The sequence below is a fragment of the Camellia sinensis genome, chromosome 8, assembly GCF_055761805.1.
Source record: "Camellia sinensis isolate YWXY chromosome 8, ASM5576180v1, whole genome shotgun sequence".
NCBI lineage: Eukaryota > Viridiplantae > Streptophyta > Magnoliopsida > Ericales > Theaceae > Camellia > Camellia sinensis.
This window is the reverse complement of record NC_138968.1, coordinates 159,128,034-159,141,425: the sequence shown is the minus strand read 5'-3', so window position 1 is coordinate 159,141,425 and position 13,392 is coordinate 159,128,034. Positions and strand designations below refer to the sequence as shown.

General features: G+C 35.3%; 1 protein-coding gene across 1 annotated transcript; it reads left to right on the top strand.

Annotated features, from left to right (window-relative positions):
- Window positions 1–4,238: 4,238 nt before the first annotated feature.
- On the top strand, window positions 4,239–5,578 carry MAPKKK18 (mitogen-activated protein kinase kinase kinase 18). Its single transcript, XM_028208301.2, has one exon. It carries the CDS (start codon window positions 4,355–4,357, stop codon window positions 5,357–5,359), a length of 1,005 nt encoding a protein of 334 aa, XP_028064102.1. The 5' UTR covers window positions 4,239–4,354; the 3' UTR covers window positions 5,360–5,578.
- The last annotated feature ends 7,814 nt before the right edge of the window (window positions 5,579–13,392 follow it).

Here is a 13,392-nt window from a genome sequence, read left to right as displayed (position 1 = left end):
TTTTTATGCTAGATGAAATATGTAGTTTCGAATTATTTGCGGATGTAAACTTATAATAGTTGCTGACTTTAATTAAACAGGTTCAGAAATGGTTGATATATGTATTTTGTTGAATGTTGATGATTCAATTTATTTGTTGGTTTGAATGATTTCTTCTTTTTACAGATTATATTGAATAAATTGGATGAATTATTATAAATTACAGGTTTATTTTGTTGAGTATTGGCGACCAAAATTTGGTTTTGTTTTTATAGTTTTGGCGACCAATTGATTGGTCGCGAAATGTCACAATTGGCGACCATAATTTTTGGTCGCGAAATGTCCCAATTGGCGACCAAACAAATTTTGGTCGCAGAATGTCACAATTGGCGACCAATTGATTAGTCGCGAAATGTCACAATTGGCAACCAAAAAAATATTGGTCGCAGAATGTCACAATTGGCGACCAATTTTTTTGGTCGCGAAATGTCACAATTGGCGACCAAAAAAATATTGGTCGCAGAATGTCACAATTGGCGACCAAATTTTTTGGTCGCGAAATGTCACAATTGGCGACCAAACAAATTTTGGTCGTGGAATGTCACAATTGGCGACCAAAATTTTTGGTCGTTGAATGTAATAATTGGCGACCAAACTTTTTGGTCGGGAAAATATCATTTTTCGCGACCAAAGTGTTTTGGCGACAAAATAAATTAGTCGCGGTAATTAAACATTTAGCGACTAAAAATTTAGTCGCGAAATCCAACTTTTGCCGACCAACCACAATTTTGGTCGCGAATTACTTTTGCCGACCATCAATTGGCGACCAAAGTAGCGACCAAAAAAATTGGTCGCGGATAACTTTTGCCGACCAAAAATTGACTTTTAGCGACCAATTTTTTTGTTGCCAAAAGTGTTAATTCTTGTAGTGTAATCACAAATGATCTTTTGCCATTTGATGTTTGCTAAATTGCTAAGATTGTGGCTATTTTGATTGGTGGACAAAGATGACTCTTGGTTGCTTTGTTTGGGAGGGTTCACAAAATTGCTCGATGAAGCTACTGGATTCCAAAAAATGATTACAGCTTTTGAGCAACTTTATGATATTGGAACTCAACAATAAGCAAGTCTTCATTTTGAAGCCATTAACCACTAAGAAAGAACCATCAGCTTGTTTGGTTTCTTTTTCTTGAAAACAGTTTTTAGAAAATTTTACTTTCTTATTTTTCGTATTTTTTATTTTTAATAAATTTTTTTAATATTTTAAGTAATTTTTTTTAATTTTTAGATATACCTAACATAAATATACTTAAAAAGTTAAAAAATTGTGAAAAAAAACCTTTTAAAAATTCACTAAATACCAAAAATATAAAAAAAAATACGAGAATTCAATATATTTTTTGTATTTTTATGTATTTAATAATTTTTTAAAATATTTTTTTATAAATTTTTTACTTTTTAAATACATCTAAGTAAGGTGCATCTAAAAAATTAAAAAAAATATTTAAAATTTTAAAAACATTCACTAAAAACAAAAAAAATACGAAAAACAAAAAATTCAATTTTGAAAAAATTTAATTCAAAAAATTTAAACCAAACACACTGATTTACAATTTTGAAATGATTTCAATCTTAAGACTGAAAAATTAGACTTCGTTCAACTTGTTTCTAGATGGCAACACGAGGAAATCATAGAGAGCGAGATAAATTTTAATTTCTTGAGTGTACCAAAAACAGTTTATGGTTACAGACTTTAAGTCTACTTTTGGCTATTGTACTTTAAAATTATAAAAATATTACTCTCAGTAACATAGTCAGGGATTCAATGAAGAGGGGATATAAATTAATGATAATATTAATTTTTTTTATTATAATAAATAACAATGAGATATTATTAAACTTAAATGTTAAGAGTTCATTTGGATAAATGTAAATTTTAAATTAAAAGATTTGAGATTAAATTTTATACAAATATTGAGGAGTAACTATTTTATAGGTGGATTGAAAAATTTAAAAATAAGATAAGTTGAGATAGAAATAATATATTTTAGTAGAGAAATTTTATAAAACAGACCACAAAAAAATGTCTATCATATGTGGCAATTATGATCTTTGTGGTCTTTAGTTATAAAACATTATAGTATTAGATATAATTTAATTATAACTTCTTGTGGTTGTTATTTTGGTTATGACTATATATCCAGTAATAGTTAGTTATGACTCATTCTGATATTGGTTATAACCTATTGTACTTTTTTTAATTTTTTTTTTTTTATAATTGAAGATGTGTTGCTTGATTATAATTTATATAGTGGTTATTTTAGTTATGAATGGAAATAAACAAATGAAGGATAAACTCAACATGTCAAATGTAACAAACAATCCAATAAATTTCATATCTTCATTGAAATTAATTATGTTTGCATGTCAATAATGATAGACATCACTATTATATTGAAATTTTCATAAATAATAATATGACCTATCATAATCTCTTTATTTTCAATCAAAATAACCATTATTGTTCTCATAATTTTAAAAATGTCATTAAAATTTCACTTTAAATAATATTTTTATAAATTTTTTTATTTAAAATATTTTATTTATATATATATATATATATATTTTAAAATGAGCAGTGTTTGGTTTGAAGCTGTGCTGTGTATTAGTATTATAACACACACACACACACAAATTGAAAGGGGGGGACGTGACCCCCCAGACTCTTAGTGGCTCCGCCACTAATTACTGTCACATCATTCTGTATATATTTTATATAAAAAAATAAATAAAAATTATTTGTATCATTTTTCATAGATAGTAACAGTTTGGATCATCGAAATGGGATCCATGGTAAGCCTAGAATCTAGACAGTAAATTTAGATTTGAACTTGGAAAAAACCTAACTCAATTAAATTTAGGTCAAGAAAAAAACAAGAAAAAAGAAGTTGATCTACGAAATGCATGCATCTCTTAATGCAATGTATTGGGTTGGATAAGTGATGACCATGAAACCTTTCTATCTATTTTGACTAGTCACGAAATTCCTACATTTGCCTCCTAAGACTATGTACTTTGTTTCAACCCAAAGACCTCAATTTTGACAAGATACAAGGTATGTGTAATGTATAAACACATAAAATAGTATACAGTGTATACACATCAACTCAAACTCAACCATCTGCCAAATTGTGGAATTTTTCACTCAAAAAAGTGAACTAACATTGGTGGTTCAACTTCAACCCACCTCACCACCAAATTTAGCTGTCAAAGTCAAATTACACTCTCATACAGAACAGAGCATCCATGCTTGGAATTTTGGATTATTTATCCCAATCTAACCATCCCCAACCTCCTTACCACATGTCCACCTAATAACCAACCCAATTTTATAAAAATTGCATAAAATCTTTTGTTCGTAAAATCTGTCACCCTGTTCTAATATACTTTCTTACCTTTTTTTTTTCCCCTTCTTAGTAAGGGAGTTCACTGTTTTAGCTTATTTAATTTAACTTATTTTCATATTACTGAATTTTCATCCAAATTATGTCAAATGCTTTTACTTTTTAGATTCATTTCAATCAGATGGTTCTGAAAATTTTTAAAAATCATTTTTTTAAAATCATTTTTTGTTTAAAATCCCCTAAAAAGTTGGTATATTTTCAATTTCAATTCTTTTGAAAAAAGAAATTGTATACATCAAGAATTTTTTTTTCAAATAATTATCATCGTATTTATAATTAGAAGTATATTATATTATGTTTGGTTGAAGGATTTGGAAAGAAAAAGAAAAAATATTGATGAAATATGAATAAAATATACTTATATTTCACTTAATTTCACTCATTTTTTAATTTTTTATTTCTAAATTCCTCCATAAATCTCTCAATCAAATATAACATTACAACGATAGACATAATACATAGAATACAGAATCCTTAACCTATAACTTGTAAAAATAATTATACTATAAATACATAAAATAAGACACAAATATGAGACAAAAAAAAATAAATTTCCTGACTTCTGTCTTGCACACGTGTTTTATTATGTAAAAATTCTGTAAAACTGAGTTTTCCTTATTTCACACCTCTGAACCAAATGCCTCCACGTGTTCAGGTGCCTTGTCAACCCCACCAAGCTTTTGATACGTTAAAGGAATCGTCAACTTTAGAGAGAGAAAGTTATAGCCAGCTAGAGAGAGAGAGAGGCCGCCTACAGCTCCATATAGCCCCACCAAACCAATAATTTTTTACTTCACAAACAGGACACCTTGTGCGACTCATGACTTCATTATATAAACAACATTAACTAACCAACTCAAACAGAAACTACCCCAAACCCCCAAACTCGTTCTTTCTTCCTCCAAAAAAAAATGAACTGGACTAGAGGCCACACCATCGGCCGCGGCTCCTCCGCCACCGTCTCTGCCGCCACATCTCCCCATTCCGGCAACGTCTTCGCTGTCAAATCAACCGAGCTCTCTCAATCCCAATTCTTACAAAGAGAGCAAAAAATTCTATCCACTCTCGTCTCTCCTCATGTAGTTGAATACATTGGGTACGATATCACTAAAGAGAAAGACAAGCTCGTATACAATTTGCATATGGAGTATGTCCCTGGCGGCACGCTCTCCGACGCAATTCGTCGCCACGGAGGTGGTGGTGGAGGACGGCTCGATGAGGCGGTGATCGGAAATTATACCCGCGAAATTTTGAAAGGCCTAGAGTACATTCATTCAATCGGGGTAGCACATTGTGATGTTAAGAGTCAGAACATTTTGGTTGGGGAAAGTGGTGCCAAGCTGGCAGATTTTGGTTGTGCCAAGTGGCTCAATCCGAGGGAGGACAAGGCGGCACCGATTGGCGGCACGCCGATGTTTATGGCTCCGGAGGTGGCGCGTGGGGAAGAACAGGGGTTGTCTGGTGATATATGGGCACTTGGATGTACCGTGATTGAAATGGCCACCGGTGGACGCTCGCCGTGGACACGTGTCGCTGACCCAGTATCGGTTTTGTACAGAATTGGATTTTCCGGGGAAATACCGGAATTCCCAGATTTTCTTTCCAGCCAAGCAAAGGATTTCTTGGGCAAGTGCTTGAAGAGAGATCCGAAAGAGCGGTGGACGGCTAAACAACTTCTCAACCACACTTTTCTGGGAGAATCCAATTCTCATACCAAGCAATTTGTGGGATTCAATTCCGATTCTCCAACAAGTATACTTGATCATGGTGTTTGGAACACAGTAGAAGAGTCAGAGACTTTGGATTCGGATTCTCCAGCGAAGAGGATCGGAGGGTTGTTGTTGTGTTCCGGGGTGGCAAACTGGAGATGGGATGAGAATTGGATCACAATTCGAAGCAATAACAATGAGCATTGAGGAATTAGAACGATTTCATAGATAGGAATGTTAGTTGTAGAAATAGCATTAGTAATATTTTGATAGCTTGTACATGTACAGAGCATAGGGGTGTCAATAGCAGTCTCAATTCTTTTTACCTGTCTAATGTCAATTCTTTTAGTTCTCATAGAAAAAAGTTCATATAGTCAGTTGTCTCTAATTTTCCATCTGATATTCATTGTTCAAATTCTCCTCCGAGTCTATAATTTGCTGCAGTTATTTATCTTAAGGTACCGTTTGGTACAATTTAAAAACCGATCATTTATAAAGAGAATCTAGAAGTATATTTTTCTTAGTTTTAGGATAATCAATTTTTTGAACTTAATTAAATTAAAAAAAAAAAGGGGTGGAGACTTGAACCTCCAAAGTGTTGGAGTGATGTGTGTATATATAATACACTGTCCATGTAGAATATTCTGTTTTTATAAGAATATTACAATATTGCAAAATAAGGGTGGATGGAGACTTGAACCTCCAGAGTGTTGGAGTGATGTGTCCAAAGTTTGTTAGCAGCATAACACTCTTATTTATTGATTATGCAGAAAAATAGTTCAATAATCACCGACACATATTATCATCAATTAATAATAAAATTATGCATTAGACAGTGAATCTCACTCTATAACGTATTTACTTATTTCAATTTCTAAGTAAACATTGTAATTACTGTATATATATTACACATATATTTATTATTAAATAATGATACCATTTATTATAAGTGTTGGACTAGATTATGGTCTAAACTTGAAGAGGAAAAAAAAATAAAGAAAGAAAAAATAGAAAAGTAATGGAAATGTCATAATCATTTTCCACATGTGCAAGTAGTCATACTTTTCTATGTACATATAAATGGAATTAAAGGAGAAAATTTGAAGTTTGGTGTTTAGGAATTGATCAACCTGTTCCTGGTGGGCTATCCTAATTCCATCACTATTTTTAATTTAGAGCCTATCAGTAATGCCAATTGTGGCAAATGTTGCAAACTGAGGTGTGCCCTAAAAATGTAGGTACTACCCACCAAAATATTGTCCCTGCCTCCTCTGCCTCTCTCCCCTCTCTCTCTCTCTCTCTCTCTCACACACACACACACAGACACACACACGTATAACCTAGCTACAGGATGTTACCAAATTGGAAAAATATCAAGGACCCCAGTCGGGGTTTATTTTGGCAACTTTGTATGAAACCCAAATAGGTTCAAATTTTTTGCATTATAACTAAGGATCATCTGTCCTTAAATCTATTTGTTTTGTTGTTTTAGAACATTCACATGATCACGTTATGAGAATTTCAAGATACAAAAAAACTCGAAACATAATTTAATAATTACGGGTATTTTAAAAGCCAGCTTGTCTCAAGTTGAAATCAAGACTGGACCCGTCCAGTTCGGCCCATGGGATCCATTTTTTGGGCCCGTTTTGATAATCCGAACCGTTTAATGTGTAGAACTCGTCGAGTACTACATGCTAACAAAAAATCACGTTGATCGGATATCAATAGCTATGTGATCAAATCAGTTTTATATAAATAAAAAAAATGGACGGTGAAACAATTAACGGTTGATAAAAAACTGTTTTGTTCACATAGCTATCGATATCCGATCAACGTGATTTTTTACAAGCATATAGTACTCGACGAGTTCTACACATTGAACAGTTCGGATTATCAAAACGGGACCCGTGATGGGTCCCTACGGGCCCAACAGCAGATCGGACTGAACCAAAGCCACTGCCATTTTAAAATAGAGAGACAAAAGATCTCTTGCCATGGGACATAGTTGATAATTGTGTTAATAAATAAATATTGTGATTGTTGGCCAATTGCCATTAATCAAAACCTGGGAAGCTTTGAGATGTGTTTGTGACACGACACCCAAAAAAAAGTCTCTGTTGTGGCTTTTCAAAGAAAATAAATAAATAACAAGTTATTTTAGAATATACCCAGAAATTTAAAAATTGATTCCAAACATAAATGCTGATAAAAAAATTGCTAGCAGAAACTAAATCCAAGAAGGTGTGAAGTGTAAGATACGAAATACTGTCTAGCTTCAATCAATCATTGTCTCTTGAAAATGATTCATTTCATCATATATGATTAATCCATGTGAGCAGAAGTTCCAAACCTTGATTAAAGACATAATTGATTTCAGTAGCTGCAATTTGAATGTAAAACAAATTTTAATTCCAGCTAATTATTCATACTAATTAGGTAAAAAGATAGTTCTGTTACGTACAAGTCCTAATACCATTAACTTAACAGTTCTGTTACGATTGCACCGTATGAGCGAGTAGAAAATTGATGTGTCCAAGTGAATCGTCTCAAACGAAGGTTTTTCTGACACTGGCAAATTGAACAATTCGGCCTTGAATCTCTCCAACGTGTTACCATTGTAGTCCTTGTTAGTGAACACAATGGAAAACAGGATGTGCGTATATTCGTCCCATCGAGCGAGGAAGTCAAGTAAGTCGTGCGATTTGAGGTGAGTTCTTGTGAGGGCCTTGTGTGATGGGATCATCAGTGACGAACATGGTTCTGAATCCGGTGTAGGACCACACCCTCCCAAGGATGCCGGTGAGAATAACAGCCGTGGCATTGGGGTCTCCAGAGAAGCCATGGAAGTAGAGTCATGTTGGTTTGTTTGAGTTGGTGGTAATCATAGGCTTCTCAATATGCAAATGCTAAAATTGATAGAAGGAAGAGTAAGGATAGTAATTTCGTGGGTGACTTTGGTGCCATTGGGAGTGACTAATGGCTATGGCTAAAAGCAAAGAATGAAGGAGTTGGTAGTTACATGTTGTTGTTTTTTTTTTTTTTTTTTTTAATTTTTTTTATAATTGGGTGTCCGGACTAATTTATGCGTATCTCAACTAATCTCGAGATCTATATAAAGCCCCTTCTACGTGTATCGGACAAATTTCAGACAAAACTCACGAACGTGACCCTAAAAAATTGATAATACTTGATGGAAATTGAATCTGATATCTAAAAGGAGCACACTCTCAAACTCAAATTGCACCCACTAACCCAACTCCTCAGAGTTGAGTTGGTAGTATTTACTATTGAACCATTGGTGTAATCAAGGTTCTGAAAAGCGGTTGCGGTCGCCGTAACGGTGGCGGTGACGCGGTTGCGGTTGCGGGGTGTAAAGGCCGTAGTGTAACGGTTGCGGTAACCGGAACCGTGAATTTTTTTATTTTTTGCACAATTTGAAAAAAACTTACCGATACGTATATTTTTTTTCCATGATCATATTTATTGGGTTAAAAATAAATATTGATCAATTTTTGTAAATTTTTAAGTATGATCCAATATATTTCATATTTTTAAATCACTATAAACTGAATTTTTTATATTTTATTTTAATAATTAATGACTTTATATTATACAAAAAATCAATCACTAACTATTATATATAAGATAAACAATGACAAAAGTAAGAGAATAAATAAGAGTCTAAATATATATATATATATATATACATATTTTAACCAAGTCAAATAGATAATGACTACACTTATTATTATTATTTTCAAACAATATATAGATAGACACACACAAACAAAATGGTTTAGTGATAGCAGCTGAATAGAATAGCATAGGTCTTACAGTTTCAACAAATCAATAACATGTTCTTCATCTTCCCTTTTTTGTCTCTCTATCTTTTGCTCCTCCATTTTCTCTCTTTATCTTCCTTCTTCTCTTTATCCCTCTTCTCTCATTTTCAGCTTTTTTTTTGTGTTTTTTCGAAAGAAACAGTTTGGAACTGTTACGTAACGGTGTGTAACAGGCCATTACGACTGTTACGGCACCATTATGACCGCTACGGCAGTCGCTACGGCCGATACACCTGTGAATCTCAATCACATTGCAAAAGCGGCCGTAACGGGTGGCGGTAACCACCAAAACCGTTACGTAACGGCGTTACGTAACGGTTGCAGCCGCTTTTTAAAACCTTGGGTGTAATGGTATGTATTTATGGAGTGGGAGAGACTTCACTGATTAATTTGATTTTCCGTGCCAGAATGTATGTGCAGATCTGCATTATCACTTTAGAGTGATTGAAGTTGAACCATTGCTATTGAATTTGAGAAATTAGTTTTTTACTGTTGGGCAATGCCATGAGATACTTCAATTTGACGTTTATTAATTAAAATAATGAAAATTAATACTTTTTATTAGATTTTTTAGAAGTAACTTGTCAAAGTGATAAATGGTGAGGAATAATATTTCAATACCATCTAATAATCACTCATTGAATTTGTCATAAATTATTGTGGGCTATGATCATAGTCTCTCTATATATAAAAGAATGTGCCAGTATGATATCAATTGCAATGTAACGATATAAAAATAATGAGTATGTGTAATCGTTATGAATTTTTTTGAGTGCACAGAGTATAAAATATGAATGTCTTACAAGGAGTGATGTCCACATGATACAAGACTCGACACATGTAGGATTCGTCTTTTGTGAATCTCTTGTGTTCTTAACATTATTATTTTTAAAAATAATCAATCACACAAAAAAAAAGCTTTATAGCAATTGGATTGATCATATCAAATGTGAATAAATTCTTAACCGCTATCGAGAATCGACTCATACGTTATTTTTATTCCAATTGATGTAAATCATGATACAAAAAGAGCCTTAATAATTTACATGTTTAGTTGGTCACTAGCTTTTTTTTATTTATTTATTTATTTTCTCAGATAGTGTTGATCACTTGATCGTAAAGGAGGAGATCCCCACCGGTCACTGTTTTAGATTGGACGAGACTGTTTTGGCTGGTGAGGTCTATTATAGGTGTTGTTTTGATAATTTAAATCATTTATTTTGTTGGATATTTTATTTATAAAAAAAATCTAGTTAATCTAATAATTGTAACTGGTTCAATTTATTATATTTATCATAAAAAAAAAAATGTATGGTTTATTTTTTTTTTGTCATCTAGTTTTTTTTTTTTTGGGTAAAAATTGCAAGAAATTGAACTAGTTACAGTTATCAGATCAATCTAATTTTTTTTAAGATAAAATACACGAAATACCCAACAAAATGAATAATTTAAATTATCAAAAATAAAGCTCGTGGTAGAGCCCCACGAGCCAAAACAATGACCGAAGGGGATCCTCCTCCAAATGGCTATGAATCTTTCATTTCAAATCATTAATGTTGTAAAATAAATTGATAGAGAGAGAGATAGCAAGTGAATAAATGTGTATATTGAATTTGTTGTGTGTTATTACAAAGGGAGCTTAGCTCTCTATTTATAGTCTGATATTGCGAGGCATGCCATGCGAGACGCGAGGCACCGAAAGGCAAGGCTAAAGCTTTAGCCGAAAGTGAACAAACATAATGATAACAATGAACGGATACAATGCTAATAAACAATACTAAAGTAATGCTATAAACAATGCTATATTATATACAAAGTATAATAATATACTAACATCCCCCCGCAAACTCAAGGAGGGAAAGCATCAACCAAGTTGAGTTTGGAAACAAGATCAATGAAGCGGCCAGGAGGATGAGCTTTAGTGAAGATATCAGCGGGTTGATCGACAGAAGCAATAGGGAGAAGATGGATAGTACCACAGGTAACATGCTAGCGAATGAAATGACAATCAATCTCAATATGTTTGGTGCGATCATGAAAGACATCATTGTGAGCAATTTGAAGAGCACTGTGATTGTCACAAAAAAGTTCAGTAGCACCAGAGGAGGGAACACCCAGATCAGTAAGAAGCCAACGAAGCCAGAGAAGTTCCTGAGTAGTATCAGAAAGAGCACGGTATTCGGCCTCAGTACTGGAACGAGCAGTAAGAGATTGTTTCTTGCTGCGCCAAGAAATAAGAGAATCACCCAAAAAAAAGCAGAACCCGGTAGTAGACCGGCGGTCAGTAGGATCTCCAGCCCAATCAGCATCGGAAAAGGCACGAAGCTGGAGAGAGGAGCGGGCGGAATGATGAAGACCATGAAACATGGTGCCTTTGAGATACCGAAGGATACGAAGTAAGGCAGCATAATGAGGGGTACGAGGAGCCGACATAAACTGGCTGACAATATGAACTGCATAGGCAATATCAGGACGAGTAACAGTGAGATAGACAAGACTGCCAACCAGCTGGCGATATAGGGTAGCATCAGAGAGAAGAGTGCCATCAAGAGGTGTAAGACGACTCTGAGGCTCGAGGGGAGTGGAGGCAGTCTTGCAATCCGTAAGACCAGCACGGGTGAGAAGATCAGAGGTATACTTAGCTTGAGAGATAAAAGAACCCGTAGAATCATGGAAGATTTCAAGACCCAAGAAATAGCTGAGAGGACCAAGGTCTTTCATCTCGAAATGGTGGCTAAGAAACTGTTTAAGGCGAAGAATACCATCAAAATCATCACCGGTGATAATCATGTCATCCACATAAAGTAAAAGCAGGGTGGTCCCTTGAGCTGTTTTCCGGATAAAAAGAGCAGTATCATAAGAGCTGGAGGTGAAACCACAGTCATGAATAGTAGAGCTGAACTTGGCAAACCAAGTGCGGGGAGCTTGTTTGAGACTGTATAAGGCACGCCGAAGTTTGCAGACTTTATGAGGTGGATAAGCAGACCCAGGGGGAGGTTTCATGTAGACTTCCTCAAGAAGAATACCATTAAGAAAAGCATTGGTGACGTCCATTTGATAAAGATCCCAGTGGCGGGAGGTAGCAACAGCAATTAAGCTGCGAACTGAGGTGAGACGAGCAACAGGAGCAAAGGTCTCTTCATAGTCAATACCATATTCTTGGTTAAAGCCTTTGGCAACAAGGCGGGCTTTGTAGCGCTCAATAGATCCATCAGAACAAGTCTTGATTTTGTATACCCATTTGCAGCCAATGGCAGACTTGCCAGGAGGAAGATCAACAATGTCCCAAGTATGAGTTTTGGCTAAGGCCTGCAATTCAGTAGTCATAGCTTGCTGCCAAAGAGGATTAGAGCGAGCCTCACGATAGAAGGTCGGTTCATAAGTAGAAAAAGCAGTAGAACCAACAATAAAGTCACGAAGACGAGTAGAAGGTTGTGTTACCCGGCGTGGGCGAGCAGACGGAGGAGGAGCCAGTGGAAGAGACTCAGCAGGAGGGGAGGAGGCCGAGGAAGTAAGAGCAGGACCATCAGAGGGAGCAGGAGCATGGGACAGTCCAGCAGGCAAGGTGATCTCGAGAGAAGCTGGCGTGGGTGGGGGAGGAAGATCATCAGAAAATAGATCGGTGGAAGGATCAGTAAAAAACAGAGAGGGGGAGGGAACAGACAAACGGAAGAGAGAGAGAGAGGAAAACATTTTGTGTTCCCAAAAGACCACATGACGAGAGATACGAAGTCGTTGGGAGAGAGGATCCCAACAACGATACCCTTTATGTTCAATACCATAGCCCAAGAAGCAACAAAGGCGGGAACGAGGTTCAAGTTTGGTACGTTCATGAGGTTGGAGAAGAACAAAACAGGCAGAGCCAAAGACCCGAAGGGTGGTGTAAGGAAGACGGGTGCCATGCAGTCGCTCATAAGGTGTGTGATTATGAATGACAGGTGTAGGGATACAATTGATAGTGTAAGCAGCAGTGAGAGCTGCCTCTCCCCAAAAATGTTCCGGACAAGAGGAAGATAGAAGAAGAGCACGAGTAGTGTCGAGAAGATGCCGATGTTTCCGTTCAGCACGTCCATTTTGTTGAGACGTACCGGGACAGGAACGATGAGGTTAAGTACCATGACTCTGAAGGAAGGAAAGAAAGTCAAAATCTTTATATTCCATGGCATTGTCGGAGCGAAAAATCTTAATAGTTTTAGAAAATTGTGTGTTAACCATTGCAGCAAAATTGTAATAAAGTTGTTTGAGCTCAGAGCGAGTTTTCATAAGGAACAACCATGTAAAACGGGAAAAATCATCAATAAAAACAACAAAGTAGCGGGCTCCGCCCATAGTGGGAGTAGGAGAGGGTCCCCAAATATCAGAATGGATGAGATCAAATGGTGCAAGAGAAACAGA